General features: G+C 46.6%; 1 protein-coding gene across 1 annotated transcript in view; it reads left to right on the plus strand.

Annotated features, from left to right (window-relative positions):
- Positions 1-9,009: 9,009 nt before the first annotated feature.
- AR (androgen receptor) overlaps positions 9,010-25,688 on the plus strand; it is a 251,429-nt gene continuing 234,750 nt past the window's right edge. Inside the window, exon 1 of the mRNA XM_079961278.1 lies at positions 9,010-10,976. Coding sequence (XP_079817404.1) covers positions 9,808-10,976 — 1,169 coding nt within the window. The 5' untranslated portion in view covers positions 9,010-9,807. The remainder of the gene's footprint in view (positions 10,977-25,688) is intronic.

Here is a 25,688-nt window from a genome sequence, read left to right on the forward strand (position 1 = left end):
AGGCACCATTCATCCGGGGAGCTTGTAGCCAGGGCTGCTGCAACAAACAGCTATGCAAGCCTTTGAGAGGCAGAGACCAGAGAGGGCATCAGAGGAGGGAGGGAAGGAAAGAGGGACGGAGGCCAGGGTTGCCCGCAGCATTCAAAGCACCCCAGGGTGCCACAACACACTGGTTGAAAGCCACTGGACTATAGGAGTAGTGGGAGATCACACCCTACTTCACAGTTTGCACAGCAACCAGAGGAGGGAATTTTGCACCAAGAGCACAAGACAGGACACTCCCTGGACTCAAACCGGCGTCACAAGCTTCATAAAACAGCTCCTTAGTAATGAAAAAGGATGTATTTTATTTACACTGGCCTGGAGGAAACATGTTTGATACCAGGCAGAAGGCCTTCTCGGTAGTGGTGCCCGCCCCGTGGAACAACCTTCCACCAGATGTCAAGGAAATAAACAACTATCTGACTTTTAGAAGACATCTGAAGGCAGCCCTGTTTAGGGAAGCTTTTAATGTTTGATGTTTTATTGTGTTTTTAATATCCTGTTGGAAGCCACCCAGAGTGGCTGGTGAGGGCGGCCAGGTGGATGGGGTACAAGTAATAAATTATTATTATTATTATTATTATTATTATTATTACTACTACTACTAACTACTACTACTAACGCTGTATTGTTTTTAACACTTGATTGAGAGCTGCCCAGAGTGGCTGGGGAAACTCAGCCAGATGGGCGGGGTATAAATAATAAATTACTACTACTACTACTACTACTACTACTCATGGATCACTGCCTTGGATCACTGCCTTGCCGTGGCGAAGGGGCTTGAAGAACTCAGAGAAGCTATGAACTATGCCGAGCAGGGCACCCAAGATGAACAGGTCATAGTGGAGAGTTTTGACCAAACGTGATCCACCTGGAGGAGGAACCGGCAAGCCACTCCAGTATCCCTGCCAAGAAAACTCCATATAAAAGGCATATAAAAGTTATGACGCTGGAAGATGAGCCCCTCAGGTCGGAAGGCGTCCAACATGCTACTGGGGAAGAGCGGAGGGCAAGTACAAGTAGATCCAGAGCTGATGAAGCGGCTGGGCCAAAGCCGAAAGGATGCTCAGTTGCGGATATGCCTGGAAGCGAAAGGAAAGTCCAATGCTGTAAAGAAAAATATTGCATAGGAACCTGGAATGTAAGAACCATGAACATGGGTAAGTTGGAGGTGGTCAAAAATGAGATGGCAAGAATAAATATTGACATCCTGGGCATCAGTGAACTAAAATGGACGGGAATGGGTGAATTCAGTTCGGATGACCATCATATCTACTACTGTGGGCAAGAAACCCGTAAAAGAAATGGAGTGGCCCTCATAGTCAACAAAAGAGTGGCAAAAGCTGTACTGGGATGCAATCTCAAAAATGATAGAATGATCTCGATACGAATCCAAGGCAGACCTTTTAACATCACAGTAATCCAAGTTTATGCACCAACTACTGGTGCTGAAGAAACTGAAATTGACCAATTCTATGAAGACCTATGGGACGCAGGTGGCGCTGTGGGTTAAAGCCTCAGCGCCTAGGGCTTGCCGATCGAAAGGTCGGCGGTTCGAATCCCTGCGGCGGGGTGCGCTCCCGCTGCTCGGTCCCAGCGCCTGCCAACCTAGCAGCTCGAAAGCACCTCCGGGTGCAAGTAGATAAATAGGGACCGCTTACCAGCGGGAAGGTAAACGGCGTTTCTGTGTGCGGCTCTGGCTCTGGCTCTGGCCAGAGCAGCGATGTCACGCTGGCCACGTGACCCGGAAGTGTCTCCGGACAGCGCTGGCCCCTGGCCTCTTAAGTGAGATGGGCGCACAACCCCAGAGTCTGTCAAGACTGGCCCGTACGGGCAGGGGTACCTTTACCTTTACCTTTATGAAGACTTACAAGACCTTATAGAAGTGACACCAAAGAAGGATGTTCTTCTAATTATAGGGGATTGGAATGCTAAAGTAGGGAGTCAAGAGATAAAAGGAACAACTGGCAAGTTTGGCCTTGGAGATCAAAACGAAGCAGGGCAAAGGCTAATAGAGTTCTGTCAAGAGAACAAGCTGGTCATCACAAACACGCTTTTCCAACAACACAAGAGACGACTCTACACATGGACATCACCAGATGGGCAGCATCGAAATCAGATTGATTATATTCTCTGCAGCCAAAGATGGAGAAGCTCTATACAGTCAGCAAAAACAAGACCTGGAGCTGACTGTGGCTCAGATCATCAGCTTCTTATAGCAAAATTCAAGCTTAAACTGAAGAAAGTAGGAAAAACCACTGGGCCGGTAAGATACAATCTAAGTCAAATCCCTTATGAATACACAGTGGAAGAGAGGAACAGGTTTAAGGATTTAGATTTGGTGGACAGAGTGCCTGAAGAACTATGGATGGAGGCTCGTAACATTATACAGGAGGCAGCAACGAAAACCATCCCAATGAAAAGGAAATGCAAGAAAGCAAAGTGGCTGTCCAATGAGGCCTTACAATTAGCGGGGGAGAGAATGCAAGCAAAATGCAAGGGAGATCGTGAAACATACAGGAAATTGAATGCAGATTTCCAAAGAATAGCAAGGAGAGACAAGAAGACCTTCTTAAACAAGCAATGCAAAGAAATAGAGGAAAGCAATAGAATGGGAAGAACCAGAGATCTGTTCAAGAAAATTGGAGATATGAAAGGAACATTTCGTACAAAGATTTCCATAATAAAGGACAAAAGTGGAAAGGACCTAACAGAAGCAGAAGACATCAAGAAGAGGTGGCAAGAATACACAGAGGAATTATACCAGAAAGAAATGGATGTCTCATATACCCCAGGTAGTGTGGTTGCTGACCTTGAGCCAGACATCCTGGAGAGTGAAGTCAAATGGGCCTTAGAAAGCACTGCAAATAACAAGGCCAGTGGAAGTGATGGTATTCCAGCTGAACTATTTAAAATTTTAAAAGATGATGCTGTTAAGGTGCTACACTCAATATGCCAGCAAGTCTGGAAAACTCAGCAGTGGCCAGAAGATTGGAGAAGATCAGTCTACATCCCAATCCCAAAGAAGGGCAGTGCCAAAGAATGCTCCAACTATCGCACAATTGCACTAATTTCTCACGCTAGCAAGGTTATGCTTAAAATTCTACAAGGAAGGCTCAAGCAGTATGTGGACCGAGAACTCCCAGAAGTGCAAGCTGGATTTAGAAGAGGCAGAGGAACCAGAGACCAAATTGCAAACATGCGCTGGATAATGGAGAAAGCTAGAGAGTTCCAGAAAGACATTTACTTCTGCTTCATTGACTATGCAAAAGCCTTTGACTGTGTCGACCATGGCAAACTATGCCAAGTTCTTAAAGAAATGGGAGTGCCTGATCACCTCATCTGTCTCCTGAGAAATCTCTATGTGGGACAAGAAGCTACAGTTAGAACTGGATATGGAACAACTGATTGGTTCAAAATTGGGAAAGGAGTATGACAAGGCTGCATTTTGTCTCCCTGCTTATTTAACTTATATGCAGAATTCATCATGCGAAAGGTTGGGCTAGATGAATCCCTAGCCGGAGTTAAGATTGCCGGAAGAAATATCAACAACCTCCGATATGCAGATGACACAACCTTGATGGCAGAAAGTGAGGAGGAATTAAAGAACCTTTTATTGAGGGTGAAAGAGGAGAGTGCAAAATATGGTCTGAAGCTCAACATCAAAAAAACGAAGATCATGGCTACTGGTCCCATCACCTCCTGGCAAATAGAAGGGGAAGAAATGGAGGCAGTGAGAGATTTTACTTTCTTGGGCTCCATGATCACTGCAGATGGTGACAGCAGCCACGAAATTAAAAGACGCCTGCTTCTTGGGAGAAGGGCAATGACAAGCCTAGACAGCATCTTGAGAAGTAGAGACATCACCTTGCCAACAAAGGTCCGTATAGTTAAAGCTATGGTTTTCCCAGTAGTGATGTATGGAAGTGAGAGCTGGACCATAAAGAAGGCTGATCGCCGAAGAATTGATGCTTTTGAATTATGGTGCTGGAGGAGACTCTTGAGAGTCCCATGGACTGCAAGAAGATCAAACCTCTCCATTCTGAAGGAAATCAGCCCTGAGTGCTCACTGGAAGGACAGATTGTGAAGCTGAGGCTCCAGTACTTTGGCCACCTCATGAGAAGAGAAGACTCCCTGGAGAAGACCCTGATGCTGGGAAAGATGGAGGGCACAAGGAGAAGGGGGCGACAGAGGATGAGATGGTTGGATAGTGTTTTCGAGGTTACCAGCATGAGTCTGACCAAGCTGCGGGGTGCAGTGGAGGACAGGAGTGCCTGGCGTTCTCTGGTCCATGGGGTCACGAAGAGTCGGACACGACTAAACGACTAAACAACAACAACAACACTACTACTACTACTACTACTACCACCAGGAGAATGGGGGAATCAGCAAATCCCATTAAAACAACTTTTGACAACTTTTAACGTGGGTTGTATTTCAGCACTGTATATGTGAAGCACATTCAGCTTGGAAAGTACTTTTTTTAGCAGGGGGAGGGTGGGGGTTATAATGGTGGAATTACAACTCAGCTGGTTAGCCTTGATGCTTCCTGAAGATAAGGTTTTTAGCTGATTTTTAGCTGACCGTTTCTACTTAAGAGAAGCACAAAATGAAAGGGGGCATGAAAAAAAAAGACGTGCTTTTTATTTCACACATAACCCAATTCAGAGTTTTATGATTTATGTTTGGTTGTTCTTTGATTAATAAACGGCTTTTATAGGAAAATTAGAAAATCTGCATCATATGAAATGGATAAATATTGCGACATCTGAAATGTGGCGTGTCCTTTTTAAGATGCTGAACTGAGAACTTGCAGTCTAACCAATGAAGGGGGGAAAGTTCTTTGATTTGCTCCTCTTTGTAGAGCTCTAAAAGACTCAGAAGAGGGCAACACAAATGACCAAGGGGGATGGAACAACTCCCCCATGAAGAAAGGTTGTTTGGGACTTTTTAGTCGAGAAGAAAGGTGAATAAGAGATGGCATGATGAAAGTTTATAAAATTATGCCTGGCATAGATAAAGTGGATCAAGTTTTTCTTTTCTCCCTCATTAACACTGGGACAAGGGACGCAGGTGGCGCTGTGGGTTAAAGCCTCAGTGCCTAGGGCTTGCCGATCGAAAGGTCGGCGGTTCGAATCCCTGCGGCGGGGTGCGCTCCCGCTGCTCGGTCCCAGCGCCTGCCAACCTAGCAGTTCGAAAGCACCTCCGGGTGCAAGTAGATAAATAGGGACCGCTTACCAGCGGGAAGGTAAACAGCGTTTCCGTGTGCAGCTCTGGCTCGCCAGAGCAGCGATGTCACGCTGGCCACGTGACCCGGAAGTGTCTCCGGACAGCGCTGGCCCCTGGCCTCTTAAGTGAGATGGGCGCACAACCCCAGAGTCTGTCAAGACTGGCCCGTACGGGCAGGGGTACCTTTACCTTTACCTAACACTGGGACATGGGCATCCAATGAAGTGGAATTTGGGAAAGTTCAGGACAGGTAAAAGGAAGGATTCGTTTACACAGCACATAGTTAAACTATGGAACTTGCCCCTGCAGGAAGGTGTGCTGGCCACCAACTTGGCTGGCTTTAAACAAGGATTGGACAAATTCATGGAAGAGGAGAGGGCTATTGATGGCTGCTAGTCATGATGGCTGTCCTAATTAACAGTTAATAGTTGGAGGCAGGAAGTGCTTATAGATATACCAGTTGAGAGGAGGGGAGGGGCTCTTGTGCTTGGGGCCTGCTTGAGGGTTTCCCAAAGACTTCTTATTGGACACTGTGAGGGGCTAAAGCTGGGATCAGAAAACTGAAGCTTGGCTGGTCCGCTATGACTCCCATTGGCACCTAGAAAGGCACTAGACTAGGATGCTTTTTGGAGGGCGCTTCAAAAACAATGAAGCAGTTGCTCAGTGGCTTTACTTCCTTCCTTCCTTCCTTCCTTCCTTCCTTCCTTCCTTCCTTCGTCTGTCTCTAGGTAACTGGTTTCCACTTAACTGATATTTAAATCTGGATAACTGGTTTCCACCTAGCAGGGGTATTGGGAGAAGCAGCTTGGCATTTTGATGCCAGTGACATATAAGAAAAGCCTGCTGGATCCTGCCAATGGTGTAACCCAGGGGTCAGCAAACTTTTTCAGCAGGGGGCCTGTCCTCTGTCCCTCAGACTTTGAGGAGGGCAGACTGTATTTTTTTTTGGGGGGGGGGGGGGAATGAACAAATTCCTATGCCCCACAAATAACCCAGAGATGCCTATTAAATAAAAACACACATTCTACTCATGCAAAAACACGCTGATTCCCGGACCGTCCGCGGGCCGGATTTAGAAGGTGATTGGGTTGGATCCAGCCCCGGCACCTTAGTTTGCCTACCCATGGTGTAACCTGTTCTCACAGCAGCCGACCAGCTTCTCCAATGGGAAGCCTATGAGCAAGCCTTAGACACAAGAGAATAAGTGAGAAGAGCCTGCTATACCAGGCCAGTGGCCCGTGCAGCACATCATTCTGTTCTCACAGTGGCCAACCAGATGCCTGTGGGAAAACAGGATCCGAGTGCCATCGCAACTCTCCCCTCCTTCAGTTTCCAGCAACTGGTGCTCAAAAGCCTTGAGGCCTCCAACAATGGAGCATAGCCATCATGGCTAGTAGCCATCCACAGCCCTCTCCTCCTCCATGAATTTGTCTGATCCTCTTGTAAAGCCATCCGAATTAGAGGCCATCACCACTTCCTGTGGGAGGGAGTTGCATAATTTAAATATGCATTGCGTGAAGGAGAAATTTATCTGTCCTAAATCTTCCCACATTCAGTTTCGTTGGATGAACATGAGTTCCAGTGTTATAGAAGTCAGACAGAGCACGGCTGCTGCAAAATAAATAAATAAGACATGCAGGTGTGTGGTCTGGGGAAGCGGCGCAACCTGAGAATCCCATTGCAGATTTGTTTTCTTTCTTTGAATATATTAATCCCTCTGGCTTCTCAATCTTTATTGTCGTATTTCAATACCATTTGATAATCGGGGAAATACGATTTTTGGGGGGTATGCTAGTTTGCTGTTGTGTCTAATTTTTCCTTTCAAAGTATTTATTTTCATTTTATAAAGTACAGTCGTACCTTGGATCCCAAACGCCCTGGAAGTCAGACATTTTGGCTCCCAAACACCGCAAACCCGGAAGTGATTGTTCCAGTTTGCGAACGCTCTTTTGGAACCCGAACGTCCGACAGGGCTTCCACAGCTTCTGATTGGCTGAAGGAGCTTTCTGCAGCCAACGAGAAGCCACGATTTGGTTTTCAAACATTTTGGAAGTCGAATGGACTTCCGTAACAGATTCCAAGGTGCGACTGTATATAGAAAAGAGAAAACAATTGTAACTGCAGGTGGAAATTGAAAAAAAGAGGAAAAGAAAAAAGAAAAAGAGGAAAACAAACTATAAAATAGGCACAGAGAATGAGCACACTTGCACATGGGTTAAAGCAGCAAGGTCTAAGTCAGTAGCATCAGCATTATCAGATTATCTAGTACGAGGAGTCATATAATATGTCCTATGCTGTAGCTGTGGTGTTCAACTTATTTTTCAATTGCTGTTTTGTTAATAGCGTTTTATAGATAGCAATTGTTTTGCTGATGATTTGTTAATTTATACGACTTACGTTGTACCTTTAATGTTCCATTATGTTCTTGCTATTTATTGTCACACACAAAAAGAACTTTATTGCGGCCAGTAGACCCGAAATACATGGTACTTGTGGTCTGTAAGCTGCTTTGGGAATTCATTTGAATGGAAAGAAATTCTGAGCTTGCTCACACGTCCACTGGTGCACAGGTATTCTACCTGCCCCAACCACTTTCTCCAGGAACACTCGCTCTTTATCACTGTATTGGAACTAACATCAACCTGTAGAAAAACCAACTGACATTTGCTCCATTTCAGCAGTGAATTCTTTTTCCAAAGAAAGGAGGACAAGCAGAAATGTGTACGAACCCATAGAAATACATTCACTTACTCACTCACTCAGTGTAGTTCCAGATTTGCCAGGCTTGTTAGGAAGGCTGATTTGCTGTTGCTATTTCACTGTGTTGCCTTTTTCCTTTCTCTTCATTGCTTACCTGCTTTATTTCAGTGTTGATATGCTTTTGCATGTAACAAAAACTCAACAGGAGGTTTTTAAGGAAGGCTTGCCATTGGAGCAGCCACCCCACAATAAGCAGCCACCTGCAAACACCCCACAAGTTGCAAGCCTTGCCCCAATTTGCTGGAAAACACCCCAGTGTGTGGAGTGATCAACACTCCCGATGTTGCTGTCAGTTGGATGGCTAGAGCATTTATATCCGACCTTAGGTTTTTCCAAGCAGCACATATAATTCCCACAACAGCCCTGTGAGGTAAGGCTGAGAGGCAGTGCCTGCTCCCCAATGCTACACCCAAAACTTCATGGCAGAGTGTGGGGATTGGAATCTTGGTGTTTCGCAGGTCCTAGTCCCACACTCTAACCATTATGCGGCACCACCATGATTGCAAAGCGCTGTAGCGACTACAGCGGCGTCGAACGTTCGCTACTGCTGAGCGATACCTAGATCGGTATCTGAGGCTTTGCGTGCGCTTTGAGTGAGCTCTGAGCCCGCGCTCCCGTGTGTAGAGGCTTCTCTGCAAGCTCCGCTGTCCGGCACGTGGTGGAACTGGGCATGCATATGTGCCGAGCAGTCGCCAGGAAGGCAGAGTAGTGCCAAGCGGCCCCGGATCGGCACAACCCTGCCCGCTGTGCGCAGTTAAAGCGCAGCTTGGGATCTCTTGAGGCCATCGAGTGAGACTGCCGAGCGGGGGAAAGCGAGAGCGAGCAAGGCGCGGCGCAGCGCTTTCAGGCGGAGCAAAAGTGCGGAGCCAATCTCCTCCCCGGAATCGGAGTCCAAAGGGGCGGGAAGGGAAGCGCATAAAACCCGAGCGAAGGCGGACCGGCTTCCTTCTCCCCCGCCCTGTCCACGATCCTCCGGAGGCGCGCCGGGCGACAGCAGCGGAGCCGAGCGCGGGAGCGCGCGGCGTGGCCAGCCTAGGGAAGCCACTTACTTTTACTGCTTCTATCCCACCAACCGCGACTTGTTGCTGCTCTCTCCGCCCCGGATTCAAGGGATCTCCTCGGCCGTTGCGCCGATTGGGCGACCAGCACCGCCGCTCCTCCCAGGCCTGCCGGCTCGCCAGCCTCCGTCTCCGCCCTCCCTCCGCGCCCGGGTTCACCTTCTCCGGGCAGCCCGGCTTGCCTCCAAAGCGTCCGTCCGTCGGCGGAGCTTGCAAGGAAAGGAGGGGGTGTGCGGGCCGCGGCGCTCTCTCGCCTCCAGCCAGCAGCCGCTCTCTCTCTCCCGGCTGTAACCTCAGCTCACCCCTGCAAGAGAGGCATCAGTTTGCAATTGCAACAGCAGCAACTGCGTCTTCGCTCCGGCTGGGAAAGTTGAAAAAACAAAACAAAAAAAGAACAACAACAAAAAACAGCGGACTAGCGCCTTGACTTCTCCGTTTCCCCTGGCAGGAGGCGTCGGACCCGAGAGGCCAGGGCCGAGCGGCTTTTCTCTCGCACACCACTGACAACTGCACCTGCTCCAATTTAGGAGCGCCTCGCGCGTGCCCCGACGGCCCAAGGGATGGCTCTGCTGGTCGCCGTCGGAAGCTGGTAGAAAAGCCCGGTTCTCGCAGCTGACATCCCGCCCAGTCGAGGAGTCTCCAGAACCAACCTGCAGCCAGAGAAAAACACAGCGGGCTGACCCCCAGTCCCCTTGCCGTCCAGCCACAGGAGAGATCATGGAGGTGCACGTCGGTCTGGGCAGAGTCTATCCTCGGCCGCCGGCGAAAGCTTTTCGAAGTGCCTTCCAGAACCTGTTTCAGAGTGTCCGCGAAGCGTTCCAGAGCCCCGGACCCCTGCGGGAGGAGGCTGGCCCCAGCCACCAGGCGTCGGCGTCCGCGACGGCGGGGTCATCTTCCTCGGGGTCCCACTTGCAAGAGCCCAGCGCCCACCAGCAAGACCCGGCCTCACCCACTTACTTGCCGCTGGAGGAGCAGCCCCAGGTGAGCAAAACGCTGCAGTCCCCCGACGAGCGGGAGGAGTCCGCGTCCTCGTCCGCCCCGTCCTCTCTGGCCCTGCTGGGAGGCCCCTCTTTCCAGAGTTGCCCGGGGGACTTTAAAGACATCCTGGGTGAGAGCAGTCTTCTGCAGGCGGCAGAAGGAGGCGAGCCCCGCGGAGGAGGCGAGGAAGCCCCATCTGACAAAACTGACTACCTGGGGGAGAGCGCCAAGGAGCTGTGCAAAGCCGTCTCCGCCTCCATGGGCTTGGCGGTGGAAGCGCTTGATGCGCCCGGCGTCGGCGAGGTGGCGGCGACCCGCGGCGACTGCATGTTCGCTGGCGCGCAAGCTCGGCCCCTGAATCTGGGCGGCTGCAAGATCATGGAAGCCGAGGAGGGAGGCACTGGCGGCGGCGAGGGCGCGCTGGCCATGGACGTGCCAGGACACCTGAGCCTCTACAAGAGCTCTCCGGAGCTGGAGGAGCCGTCGGGAGCCTTCCCGAACCGAGACTACTACAACTTCCAGTTGGCCCTGGCCTCACATGGGCGCATCAAGCTGGAGAGCCCCTTGGAGTACGCACCCGGCGGTGCCGTTTGGGGGCCGCAGTGCCGGCGCGCCGGGGACGTGCCTGCTGCCTTGGCGCCCCACTATGCCGGCCCTCCTGGCCCCGGTTGGCACCCCTTCTTCACCGAGGAAGGGCAGCTCTACGAAGGCGCACCCCCGGCCTCCTTCGGCTACGCCAGGAGCCAGGGCCCGCCGTCTGGACAAGAGGGCGCAGAGCTCCCACCGTCCGAGGTGTGGTATCCCGGGGGCGTAGTGGGCAGGATGCCCTTCGCCCCTGCCGCCGGCTGCATCAAGACGGAGCTCACCCCGTGGATGGAGGGCTACCCGGGGGCCTACGGAGACATGAGGTAAAGGGCTAACGCGCTCAGACATTCCTCGCCGAGGGCCGGTAGGGTTTTGCAAAACACTTGCAGGCAGATTGGAGGGGTAAGATCCCGGGTTTGCAAAAAGAAAAGGGGAGGATTGCAACCAGTATTCTTTTTTAGCCTGGTTTGCGGTGTGTGTGGATTGCATGACCTTTTGCATCTCCTCCTGCAATTTCCTTGGGTGTGAATTGGTGCAGGGCAGGGGTCCAAAGGAGGGCCTCCTCCTAATGGTTGCTGGTTCAAGGCCCACTCTGCTCTGGAGCTACTCGCAGGTAAATAACCATCCTGTCTGCTGAGCTTGCTGATCAAGTGTAGATAAAGCAAAAACTATATTAACCCTCCCCCCCCCAAAAAAAAACTTACCCCAGTTTTCTTGGGGTAAATTGTCAATTTGTTCAGTCCTGACCATGATGCATCTTTCTTCAGTCTGACTGAATGTCAGGATTTGGGGGTATCGTTTAGAAATGTTGATTTCATTGGCTTTAGCAGCATTCTGGATTCCTAATATAGTTGGGAGTCCTCTGCATGAATGTAGCATTATTTTGTTGTTTTGAGCGAGGTTCTGGCAGAGTTCACTGCCGTTGCTTCTCCCATGACTCATCGGGGAAGGTGCTTGCGCCAGAATTTCTATGCTCTGAAACCAGGACTTTGAAAGGTGATTTAGCGATCCATTAGAGATATGGAGCTATGATTATTCATATTTAAATTTGCTCTTATCTCCCCCCTCCTCCCCCCCCCACTTTGAATAGCTGAGTCTCTTTATAATGATCAGGGCCGTTTCAGTGTCGTTATTTTTTATATATAAAAAGTTGTCTGTATTTTGTGTGCTCCAGCGAGTTTCTAGAAATGCTGACAACAGCAGACGTAAATTAAGGTAAGTAAATTTGTGTCCATAAATGTGGATGAGCTCCCACTTCTCACCCCTTTAGAGACTGAACTGAGACTGCATTTTGAGTTAAGCTGTGCTGCAAATATTATTTACACGCAAGAGAGATCTCATAGTTGGTTGACAAATATAGCAAGCGGTTAAAAACTTTTGCAAGCTACTTTCTAAACAGAAGGTTTGAAAATGCAATTGATGTAAATAATTTAAACACAGAATTGATCAGTACGGGCCTTTATATAAAGGTATGCATGTGCAATTTTTTTTAAAAAAATGTTTCTTTTCTCTTTGCTTAGCTAGAGCAGATGAGACATGAGATACTTGCTTTGGTGTTGCAGGTGTAACCATGCTTATTTGAGGGAAGCCCCACTGCACTGGATGGGACTTTCCACTTAACAATTGAACCTCAGTTGGTGGGCACTGGACTTGCCACACACCCATTCTGTGTCTGTCCCCCTGCAGCTGGTTGACTCAACTGGAGTTATGGGCTTTTTTAATACCTAGGTATCTTGTGTGCTGGTTGTCCTGGCACACTCCTTAGCTAGCCAGTGTCCATCTCACCAGTGGCGCCTGTACTGACATTCTTAGTGGTGAGGCCATGAGTTTAAAATGAAGACAAGGATCAGGTCCTTCCCTTCCTAGAATCCAGTTGTAAAGGAACTCAGACTTATCGCTCCCTGAGTACCTCATGCCTGCTCTGGTGATGTAACAATGACTTCATTTGTTTGGGCAATAAAATTTCTGCCACTAGTAATAAAGTCTCCACATCAACATTTATTATTATTATTATTATTTTACAAGCAACAGTCAAATGCAGTGCACTTTTATAGGAGTGGTGATGGCTTCCTTGAAATCAGATTCATATGATCCTTTAACAAAAAGAAACGTAAGCAAGGAGGTTTTAATCTTGGCTTCAGCTATATACGATTAAGGATCCCTAATTCCTTAAGGAACGAGTCTCATTCTTACAATCTGTTTTGCAGCCCAATCCAAAAGATCCTTAAACTGAAGCACTGTAGTCCTATGGACTACAATGTCGCTTGGAGTAGGATGCTAAAATGTGTTTATGCAGGAGGAAAAGCTACCGGTTTCACCAGAACTTATTTCTAGTGAATATGTACGTTTAGAATCATATTCTCAAGTGACTTTAAAATCACAGTGTTTGAGCTTAACCAGGTTTAGACAGATTTGCATTAGCATCTTTGTTTAATATTTGTTTCATTTGATGGGTTAGATTGTCAGCCTTCCCTATCCAGAGGCTGAGGTAGAAAGCACAAATAAATAAAATTAAAACGAAAGAAAGCATGAATTGATCCATGTCCCAAAGGCTCATAGTCTGGAAAAACGTTGTGGATGGCCACAACCCAAGCCTCCCATAAAATTTTACAACAAAGATACTGAATTAATAACTTGGGATCTTAATAAACTACTGCATGATTTTGCAAAGGCATTTAATCATTAGAGTTACAGGGGCGCTCTGCCTATACAAAATGGCATGCACAAATTATATGTGGGACTCATCGCAGCCGAGTCCAGTGTTGCTTTTGCCTGATTGTGTCTTTATGATACACTTTGGGAGGAGAAGTGCTGGGTGGGGGTGGAATAATACAGTGGAGTGGGGGGAAGGCAAGAAGTTCTGTGCATGTTGATCGGTGAAATGTACAACCAGCACAGAAAGAGCCCCTTTGCGTGTAGGCGTGATTCTCATATCGGGCTGCTTTCGGTTTGAAGGCTTGAGCCGTCCGCCATTTTGTCCTGCTTTCTCGAAATGCAGCTCGGCGATATAAGCACGGCAGTTATGCTACCCTGAGCTTTGGCCTGCAGCTCCCCCTCCCCATTTTCATGGAAGGGGCACTGTCCAGATTTTGCCTTAAACTACTGGTGAGTAAGGCAAGTGGTACCTGTGTGGTGCTTGCAAGCATCTTGGGCGATGCATCAATGCTGACCCATAGAAGCTTTTGAGTCAGAGAAAATGGGGTTCATTGCTCGGGTCTCCCTGAGTCAAAAGTTGATTCACGTCTGCTATATGTCTCCACCACCACCTTTTTTCGCCCTTTTATACACACAGCAAGAATCAGTTCTGCCCAGGACAAAGTGGAAATAGATAGAATTTAAGATTTTGCACGCCTAATACCTGGAACGGTGACCGTAACATTTCACTTGCTTTCCAAGAAGTCGTTTTAGGGACTTTTAGGGAGTAAGTGGTTTTAGATCCTTTAAAGCATTTAAATTTCCCTTGGAGTGCCATCCCTGAATATGCTGTATCAATTTTGCATTCCCCACTCCATGGAAAACATTTTGGGAGTTTCAGATGTAGAAATTAGATAGATTGCGGAAGAGAAGCAAACTAGTGTACCCAAGTGGGTTTTTATTTTATTTTAAAGAATATACTTTGTAAGCAGTTGATTACCCTTTCCCTTTCTAATACTTTTCTTGGGCTGTATCCAGCCCTCTGTGGAATCTAATGGGAAGGCTTCCCATCGATGTCAGCGGAGCTGAATTAGGCCTTTGCATTTGTGACTCCCAGTCCCGTTGCAGTTTTTAAGAATTGCAATCTGCGCTGTTGAATAATATTTATTTCTCACATTATCACTGGGTGGTAAAGCCCACTTTCTTCAAAATGGAACAGCTGAATCTTGCTGGTGCAGACAGCAGGGGTAATGAATTGCTTACGGGCAAGTATAGAAAAGCTCGTTTTCATTTTACTGGAAAATGGACTGCAACTCTATTGGACAGATGGCAATGTCTCCTCTCCCTCACCAACCCAGTCATAAGACCCGTAGTAATAACTTTGGTGGTGGTGGGTGACATGATAGATCTACCCAAGAAAGCAAAACAGCTAAATGCAACTACTCAAATAAGTTATTTATCAAATAACATTAATAAAGTTTTAAAAAGCTAGGTGCCATCTGCACACTAATATATCTGTTAGCCCCGTGTCTTTTCCCGTAATGCTGCAAATTGGAAACAGGTTTATTTTTTACTGAGCAATTTGAGAGAAGACTGCCAGCTTGTCTCCCCCACCCCCTTATCATACAAAAACAAACAGACTAGAACATTGGTAGGCAAGCTAAGGCCTGGGGGCAGGATCCGGCCCAATCCCCTCCTAAATCTGGCCCACGGACGGTCCAGGAATCAGCGTGTTTTTACATGAATGGAATGTGTCCTTTTATTTAAAATGCATCTCTGGGTTATTTGTGGGGCAAAGGAATGTGTTCATCCCCCCCCCCATATAGTCCTGCCCCCCCCACATGATCTGAGGGACAGTGGACCAGCCCCCTGCTGAAAAAGTTTGCTGACCCCTGCCACCATTTTTTAGACCCATTCATTTCCATAGGGGAACCAAGCAAATGCAGAAATTGTTTCCTGTTAAAACAAAAAGTAACTTTAGCTGGATCACTCAGTGATAATAAAAGCTCAGAAGGGACTGGGAATATTTAATTTATTTATTGCATATTTAGCCCCCCTTTCTCGAAGGAAGCTCAGGGTAGTGTGTACATAGTTCTCTTCCCTCACCCCAACATATTACACCGTCAAAACAACCCTGTTACACTGCATAGCCAGATGTGCTGGGTAGCCCACCAAACAAAAGCCCAACACCCTTAACAACCACATTGGGTCTCATGCTCGTAGAATCACAGAACCCCGGAGTTGGAAGAAACCCCCAAGGGTCATCTACACCATTGTACGGAGTGGCACATTGGCTGAACGAAAATGCTTGTGGCAAGAGCATGGGCACCCTGCACTGTGCTCTCCAGGTGTAACTGGTCTCCCAGCAGACCCAGCCAGCGTTGCCAGTGGCCTCTATGTTGGCTACCCCTGAACCAGAGCTTGCAAAGGCACACCCAGCCTTGGCCTCTTTTATTCCCGCCTGCCTGCCACCACCGCCATCTCTTGCCATAAATGGATGTAGTGCTGTGCACATTTGCTAGAGAGACAGCAAAACTTGTGGGACCTGTTTTCCGAATAGCTTGCTTTGGATCGCGTGTTGCATTTTATGAATCAGGTTTATCACTCTTTACCTCCAATTATTTCCCAAGCTGGCGGTTACTTTTAGGCTTGCAAGAGTCCTCTCCAAATGCAGATTAAGGTTCCTGCAGAGTAAGGAGGTTAGTTGCCTCTCCATCACCTTTATTCTTTGTGGTGCTTTTAATGCCACCTGACAGCGAGAGTGGTGGCTGCTTCATTTTAGCTTTGCACTCTCCCGGCAGCACAAGCAAAGAGCATGTGTGGGGTGGGATTGTGTGTGGTCTTTCCCCCTCCTTGATGTTATGTGCAGATCGATCTCCTTAAAGGTTATTTATTCCCTTGGGAGTGAAGTTGCTGTGTAGCTTCATAATCTGTTTGCCCTGTGAGTAGCTTTTGATTTTCTCTTGATGTGGGGAGATTAGCGATGAATAAATTGCTGGGGCTAAGATAAGGATTTCTGATTTATAGGTGCTTTTCTTTTCTTTTTTTAACTCTTCTTCAGTGGATAACCCAGTTGCAGCCGTATGGGTTTCTCCATCCTTTGTTCCTCCTCAAGTCCTTTCAGTGGAGCGAGCCTGTCACATAAACAATATTCTGCATTTTGGAAGGACGGCACAGCCAAAAACAATTAAGCAAATAGCTCTCCTGATGTTGCAGCGGGGGAATGTTGGCCATGAGGACAGGATAGTCTTAAGGCCTGCATCTAACTTAAGCCTAAATTTTGCACTGTTAGCCCTTTCCAGTCTGGGTGGCTTTTCTGGGGCTTAACCTGCCTTCAATCCAGGGCACTTCTTTGACCATCTTTCCCTAAACCTGGGCTCGGTACGGCTTGAATCATTGAGGAAGCCTGCATAGCAAATGTCCGGCACTGATCAGTGCTAGAGCAGATATTCTGTGGTATGTTGAGTGTCCTGTACATTTTCAGTGTCGGGACTAAGCCCCAGGAGTTCCCATGTAATTCTGAAGACACAAATCCAGGCACTTAACAGATTAAAGCTTGGTGATAAATAACATTATGTTGGGTTTTCTCACTTACCCCTTTTCCTTTGGCTAGATGTCCCTTCCAACTCTACAGTTCTATGATCCTTTCCTATAGGGCTGGTAATCGTTACGTTTGATGCCTCCTTTTTAAAACGTTGTGATCTGGCACTGTTGAGCTGGGAATATTTTATCAGGAGGCAATCCCCACTGAAGACGTTAAGGGTCTTTTTATACACGCATCTACCCATGTAAACATGTCGCCCCTCCCTTTGGGCCTGCAGGGTCCTTTCAAAGCAACTTCCTAGCCCTTGTCCTCTTGGACCAGAAGCCTGCACTCTTCACCCTTTTTAGACCACCTCAGATGACCTCCACTTTTCTGCTTTTTTCTTTCACCTGCTCTAGGTTTTGTTTTGTTTTGTTTTAGGTTTTAAAAAAATCAAGACCCACAAAGGCCATTTTGCAAACTTTCCCTGTGGCATTTTTAAATCCTGTGTCCCCCCCAAGCACTTTTGCAGACTTTGCTGTTCCCCCTCCGTGTCGGTTCCTGCCACGCTTCATTTTTCAACTGCTTCTTTATTTGTTGGAAGGGAAATAGGTCAGTCCAGTTTCCGTGGAGGACGAGACTTGGTCAGCTAAAGGGGGGGGAGAGAAGTTAATGGGCCGGTTTGTGAGGCCTTCCTTCACCTGAAGGTCATTGATTTGAATCGAGCATGTCCACGCTTCCGAGCAGAACATGACCACTTCCTTTTCTGTGGTGCCTGCGGGGTGCACTTCTGGCATCAGCTGCAGTCGTTATGGAGAAGTCATTTTACTCTTGGAAAAAGAACCTCATGGTCTGTTACCCGCAGCTGGAGTCTTTTGTTGTTGTTGTTGTTGTTGTTGTTCGAAAGGTAAAACGGTTTACTGACCAAATTGCCTTATGAGCCGAGGCCCAATTCAAAGCTTCAGGTTTGCACACATTGTCTCTGTTCCCGCTTGCGCAGTTCTTGCAGATTTTTGTTGCAAGCCCTCTTACTAATTTTTCATTTTTTAACAACAACAACAACAACTTGAGGGAAAGCAGAGAGGACGAAGTACACAGCAGAGAGAGAGAGAAATCCAAGCACATCTGGACTGTGTTCAAGGCTGGTTATTATGATTCAAGATATTATTTTTCAGAAGTACGCCAGCTTCTCATTCGGGGTTTCTGTGCGGATTTATTTATTTATTTTTAAAGAGTGTGGCCACCATTATATGACTGTGCTTTTGCTGGAATGCTATCAACTACATTTCATGTTTAGTAACAGGAATGTTCCAATCTTGGATTGAAAGTGGTTTATGAGAGATAAGCTTATAGACAGACAATTAAAAAATAATAATGGCGCTCTGATCGTGTTTGCTTCAGGCTTTTTTTAACGACAGAATGATCCAGCTGCTAACTTTAAGTGGACTTGTAGCGGGGAGGACCCCTAAGTGGACTAAACAAATTAGAGAGCAGCTTAGAAACATCTAGGTGGGCGCATATGGCCATTCACTGTAATCACATTTCCCCTTATCCTGCTCCACTCCTTTCCCCCAGCCATTTATTTGTTAATTAGCGTCTTACTTGTTAAAGTCCCTGTTGTAAAATAGATCTTTCCCGAGTGAGTTTTCTGTCTTGGTGTGTGTATTTGTATTTGCTTTTTTTAATGGCAAAACAATATTGTTAGGTTTTGCTTTTTGCGACCCATGGCTCAGAACTGAATCTTAACAAACGTTACAAGGAGAAGATGCCTTGTAGTTAGGTTAATAATTGTAACAAATAGCAAGGCTATTTATAATGCAGAAATAAGAGGAAACGAAAAGATATAGCAGGGTCCTTTATCTAGATCTTTTGTTATCTCTACTCTTTTTTTCTTTTCTTTTTTAAAGCAAAAAGTCCAAGTTGTGTGTTTACAAATTGTGCTATCAGGTTGCTCTGTTGAGGTTATCTGGTTTAAGTGGCATTTGGACCAGAGAGTCAGACATTTTCCCACAGCTCCTTAACTGTTTTGTTTTCCCCAGATTGCCTGGTGAACAACGATGGTGTTTTATGGACTTGATTCGCAGACACTTAGACACACTTGGATCCCTTTTGCAGATGAAATATTTGAGACAGTCTGAATTCTAATTTCTCTGCAGCCCGTAGAGCTAAGCATTCAAATCAGGATTGGATCTGTAGAATAATTGTTCAGAACTTCTGCAGCATGGATCCACACTGTAGTACCCGTAGCTGTTGGGTCTTCTCTTCTCTTCTCCCCTCCTTGCCTTTGCATCTTATTTATTTTATAACATTTATACACTTCTTTATGGTTTTGAAAAAAGCACACAGACACACGTCCTCAAAGTAGTTTATAGAGAGAATCTTTAATAGTTTTCATGAGCACCTATTTAGCTGCTATTAGGATGAAAAAGCCTTGCATAATCAGAACTCAATTTGGTTAGATTTGTACTGAGAATTAGGTTTGTGTTTGTTTTTTTTAAAAAATACTTCTGGAAATTTGGAACATTTAACTTTGGTTTTAAAATCGCTTAAAAGACTTGCATAAGGACATACACAAGGATCACTTTCATATTCTTGGTTTTTCCCAAAGAAATAAATTTCATTTGCATGTTTGGGCGGCTGGGGGAGCAGAACTATTTAAGAAGGAGAACAGGACAGTTGCCAAACAGAGAATGAGGATTATTTCCCCAACCGCCACCGGGCGGGGGGGGGGGGAGTTCATGTTTGCCTCTGTAAGAACGGGATCGGGCCCCTGTTTTCTCCCGGCTGCCTCTGACCTTTGTTCTTCAATTTAATGGTAATAATATGTAGATATTTCTTTTGAAGACAAATGGTGCGTGGAAGAATGCTATTTCCAAAACCGGCTGGCTTTCGGTTGCTCTCTTAAAAGCCCACAGTCAGAAGAACTGATTTTATGTACTGTGAATTCCAGGTAATTTCTCATGGATGGGATAAATCCTGTCTTTCAATACAGAAAGTTATCGTCGTGTCCTTAAAAAAAAATCTCTTCACCTTTTTTTAACCTCTGCCTTTATTAGTCTGAGTAAAAAAAAAAAAAAACATAAGACAGTCTGGGGCATATTATCTCTCTACACCAACCCCCACCCCCAGCCCCCTGCATGTCTTGAAGTCATGAACTTTGGAGTTTGATACAGAGAGCTGCTGTATGAATGAGCCAGGAAGCAGATTTATCTGTCTTAATTCGTCCATGCATACTTCGCCCCGGGCCAGAAAACATCACGTACTGTACATTGTGTAGGGCTCCCCTTGACGGCACTCTGGCTGGTGCAAAATGCCGATCGGTGTGGAGGGTGGATCATCGGAACACATCACAGCAGGGCTCCATTTCTCTTTTGGGCTCAGTTCAAGGGGCTGGTGGCTACAAAGCCTTACAAGGTCCGGATACAGCATATCTAACAAGCCACCTTCTCTTACCCTATTGCACTGCTAACTGGAAACAGTCCCTTAGACCTGCAAGGGTGTGCAGTGCATGGTGGGGGGTTTTCGGTGGCTGCCCCTTCGGTCTAGGATTCCCTTCCTTTGGAGATGTACCAAAGCTTGAGGTTGCGCAACTGTTCCCAGAAATAGTGCAAAACACTTCTGTGCAAGCCACCTTTTGCCAACGATAGGGAGTGAGAGGGTAGGATGACAGGAATGCAAACATAATATGTATTGTTTTTCATTTCAACACACAAGAAGACCGTAGAGCAGTGGTTCCCAAACTTTTCCAGGCCCTCTCCCCCTGCGTTCCTCAGTTCCATAAACCCATCACATCGCCCTCTACCCTGCCCTATAAAAAGCATTAATTCAGAACAGGGGTTTGTACAACCCGCCGAGGAAGACGATGACCAAATAAAATCCAGCCAAGAATATTGTATAAGAAATATCTCTCTCCATTCGTAACTGAAAAGTAACGGTGAAGGAAATCCATAGCATAATATGTATATATGTCACTACTTACCAAACATGCAGACCTTCGCCTACCACGGATGCATGGTAGCTATAATTCGTAAGAAAATCAATAGCAATTACCAGTACATAATTGGCGGTCTTGTGCCAACTCAGAGTTGTAAATACAAACAAATGTGATCAAAGCTTTGGAAGTGATAAAAGAACAGTAAATCTTGAAATATGAAGTGCGGAAGTTTTTTCACTTTAGTGTCTTGCCTGGCCAATCGAAAAGAAAATAATCAATATCCTCAGAGGGGGGCCCTGCTGCCGCCTTTCCTCTTAGTGCCCCCCTAGGTAATCCCTCCACCCCACCTTGGGAATCACAGCTTCTCTTAGTCTGCTTGTCAGTCATTGTCCCCCAAATTATTGGTTTGCAATCTGAGGCTAAGAGAGGCTGTTTTCAACAGCTAACTCTTCTAAAGACTTTTAATGCAAGTCACCCTGGGAAATTGGAGTGTTCAAACTCTGGAAATAAATTTTAAAAACTGGATAGAGTTCTCCTAGTACAACTTCATTCACAGTAACACTCTCTCCCTTTTTAGCCGAGACCCTGAATGCCCTGTACTCCCACCTCTCAGAAGAGGTTATTGGGATTTTAAAGTGGTTTTAAGTATTGGGATGGCAGTGCAGAGAAGCCTCCCCAAACACAGAGACATATATATGGCAAGTATCTCATTTGAAGGCAGCCACTTAAACTCGTTGTCCACAAGCAACAAATCTGCAATTAAAATGTCCCTGGACTGTACCACTTCAGAAGGTGTTTCTTGTTAGATTTCATTTACAGAGAAAACCAGGTATTGAGGAGGATGTATTTTATCCTCCTGGATGTTTTCTATATGTGGGGGGCGGGGTTAGTTTCTTCCACGAGGGAGCATTTAGTCATTCCATTACTTGCAGGCTGAAGTGCTTTATGCAGCCCAAGAAAAACAACATGACCTGCTGTGCATTTAGACTTTTTTCAAAGACCACCTTACGTTTTACCCATTCTGCAATATTTAGGAGAGTCTCTTCTGCAAGTTCCAAAGGACCTCAGAAGCCCTCTCTGAAGTATCTTAGAGCAGGGCCTTTGGTGTGGCTGCCCCTTCTGTGGAACATCCTCTCTGTTAAGATGTGACATGCTCCCCCTATATGCACTTTATGGAAATGGTTGGAGGTATTTTTCCTCCAATAAGCCTTCCCAGCTGGATGAATAGTTATCTGCTATGAATTATCTGCTTGGTGTTCCTTCCCTGATGTTTTCTATGTGTTTCTTTTTTGTTCATTGTCATGAGATATGTGTGGAAGATTATTAATAAATACTAATTTAGATCTCTACTGGTGCATTTTTCTTATTGATGAATCAATTCCCATGGGGCACCCTTAAGCAATTTACCAACCAACCAACCACCAAACCCACCCATTACATATATAAGAATAGTTTGACTCAACAGCACATGCATGAAAGCAATTTAAGCCCGTTACATATGGGGACGTAGGAAGCTGCCTGCCCTATACCGAGTCAGACCTTTGGGTTAATCTAGCTCAGTATTGTCTGTGCTGACTTGGTAGAGGCTTTCCAGGATTTCAGGCAGAGAGTCTCTCCCACTGTACCAGGAGATGATGGGGACTAAACCTGGGGCAATTTGCATGCAAGGCAAGATTCTCTACCACTGAGCTGTGGTCCTTCCACATAGATGCCAGATCTCCATGGACAGTAGTACCTTGGGTTACATACACTTCAGGTTACATACACTTCAGGTTACAGACTCCACTAACCCAGAAATAGTACCTCAGGTTAAGAACTTTGCTTCAGGGTGAGAACAGAAATCGTTCGGCGGCAGCAGGAAGCCCCATAGCTAAAGTGGTACCTCAGGTTAAGAACAGTTTCAGGTTAAGAACGGACCTCCAGGGCAAATTAAGTTCTTAGCCAGAAGTACCACTGTAGAAGGTTTGTTGAAAGAGGTATTTCATTGGTTCCCAGAAGGCAACAGGGAAGGCCCCTGTTTTGGTAGGCAATGAGAGGTAGTTCCAAACTGTAGGAGGTGCCACCACGCTAAAGGCCCAAGTCTGGCAGCAGCTGCACAGGCCTCCTGGTTGGATTATATCTTTAGGGTGCCCCCACCTGCAGTACGCTGTGATCTTTTGGGTATGTATGGGTGGGGGCAAGATAATATTTTAGAGGCATCCGAGGTCAAACCGTGCCATTGCCTGGCCTACTATCAACAAAACATCAAAGCAACCCACTAGAATTTTTTTGGGCCTGAGAGTAATATGTGCAAATCTTGCCTCCAGGCTTGGCAGAAGCAGAGAACAGGTAAATGAATGAGCCTGAACTGAGTGCACACCCCACTCAAGTGTGTAGGGTAGTGTTTAGAATGTTAGACTAGGAGCTGAGAGAGACCAAGGTACAAATGCCCCATTTGGCCATGAAGCTCCCTGCGTATGGCCATGGGCCAGTTCACTGCCTCTCAACCTAACCCAACTGTCATAGGGTTGTAGGCATTAAATGGAGGGGGGAAGGGCCATGCATGCCACCTTGAGCTCTGTGTAGGAAAAAAAGTGGGATATAAATGCAATCTATCAACTTAAAGCCTGCATCTGGATTCAGGCAAGCATTAGCCCCTGAGAGCTACTAGGCACAATGCCTGTGCTCTGCCCTCCACAGTTTGAGGCAGAAATGCTCATAATAATTTTATTATGCAAACATCCAAGGAGTCACACACCACTGTGGAGGGGGGCACTTGCCTCCTCCCAAATAATTTCCCTTTTTTTCCAGACTGCCCCCTCCCCAACTTGTTGGTGTTTTCCTCTTTTGATCAGAAGACCATAAGAGCCTTCTGGATCAGGTCAGTGGCCCTTCTTGTCCAGCATCCTGCTCTCATACAGTCTGAACAGTTGCCTGTGGAAAAAGAGCAAGCAGAATCCAACCACAAGAGCCTTCGCACCTCTTGTGGTTTCCAGCAACTAGTGATCAGAATAACTTATTGTTTCCAACTCTGGAGTGTAGGACCATAGCCATTGTGGCTAGTAGCTCTCTCCTCCATGAGTATGTCTAATCCTCTTTTATAGCTATGTGGGTTGGGGCCATCCCTGTCTCCTGCAGGACAGTTTCCATAGTTTAACTATGCCTTGCATAGTTTATTTATTTTATTTTTCCTGCTCTGAATCTTCTAGCATTCAGCTTCATTGGATGCCCACGAGTTCCAGCATTATGAGAGAGGGAGAGAAACTTTTTTCTACCCACTTTCTCCATGGTTTGATTAATTCTATAAACTTCTATCATGTTGCCTCTTGTCCTCTTTTTCTATAAACTAAAAAGTCCCAAGTGCTGCAATCTTCCTTCTGATGATTAATCTGATTTCAGATCCTATTTCATTCAGATGCAAACTCTGACCTGTTGATCCTTATTTTTTTCTGAATATTGATGATGATATAAACAATTTCTGTACTTCACGTAGTCAAGTTTATGGTTATTAGGTTTCTTTATATCTATTTTCCTTCCTTTTGACTGTTTTTCAGTTGTATATCAAAAAAGCATACATTTAAAAGAAAGGGAACCTGTACTCAGAAGCTAGTTCACAGCTGATGCAAGAGATGGCCCCCACTTCCATATCTGTTTTCAGGGCTGCCGAACAGTCTTCCATCTCCTGCCAGCTGAACACTCTGTTCATCCTTGTAATATTGTGGCCATGAAGCCTTATTCTTGGTGACATTCTGATCTAGCTTGGGGCCCCCATTTAGGTTTCTTTGCTTCCCGCGTCCCTCTGACATGAAACCTGGAATAGCTTGTATAAACAGGCAAGGAAAAGGAACAATAGTATTGTAGTGCTGGAAGGCACCCCCAAGGGTCACCTAGTTCAACCCCCTGCAATGCAGGAGCCACAGGTAAAGAATGGCTGTAATTCTGCTTGCAGGTTTCCCACAGGCATCTGGCTGGCAACTTTGTGAGAACAGGCTACTGAAATAGAAGGGCCATTGGCCCAATCCAGCAGGCTCTACTTATGTGAACTTTTTAAAGTCAGATTTGGAGATTCCTGCTTAGGAATGTTGAGGGAAGCTCAGGGATAAATGCAGGGGGTTTCTGCGCCTTGGTGGCTGTTCTAGAACCTGGAAAACCACAATTCTTCCACGCAAGTTGGTGCCCATCACTGCCTCGTGTAGGAGGGAGTTCCATAGTTGTGCTGTGTGGAGAAGTCCACCCTTTTATCTACCATTTACCTTCATTGGATGCTCACAAGTTCCTAGGGAAGGAGAAAAACATCTATCCACTTTCTCTACACCATGCACAATTTCATTACCTTCTATCATGTCTTCTTTTCTATAAACTAAAAAGTCCCAAATGCTTTATATAGGAGTCGCTCCAAACCTTTGACCATTTTGGTTGCCCTTTTCTGAACCTTTTACAACTTTACTATCTCCCTTTTTTGAGGTGAGGTGACCAGGGCTGCCCTGTGGAGCGATCTTGTAACTTTCCTGCACCTTTTTATTCCTGCAAGAGAAAAGGAGAGATTCCCCCCCCCCACGGCCTCATCTTTAAATGTAAGCCCTCACCCCAAAGGTTGAGCCTACGTTACAACCCCCTCGATTACTCTAGAGTTAACCCAGGCATCGCTGTGAGCATCCGCTGAATGGGTGGGCAAACAGGCCCGCCTCCCCTCTGTTTTCATGCAGAGGCCGGCGGAGGGAAGGGGGAGCCCCCGGCTGCCTTCAATGCCCTCTTGCGCCCCCTGACAAGGTTATGGGAATCATTAGATGGATTCTGCTTGGAACTGTTGCAATTAGTGGAGGAGGGGTGGCGTTGGTGGTTAAACCCCAAGCAGGTCGTGCGAGATGTTCGTCGGATGGCTGACATTCTCTTCTCCACACACAGCCCGAAACAGGCAAACGCGGCTGCGTTTTGACGGGCGCGAGGAAACAAAGACAAAGGCGG

Source organism: Podarcis cretensis (genome assembly GCF_951804945.1).
Source record: "Podarcis cretensis genome assembly, chromosome: Z".
NCBI lineage: Eukaryota > Metazoa > Chordata > Lepidosauria > Squamata > Lacertidae > Podarcis > Podarcis cretensis.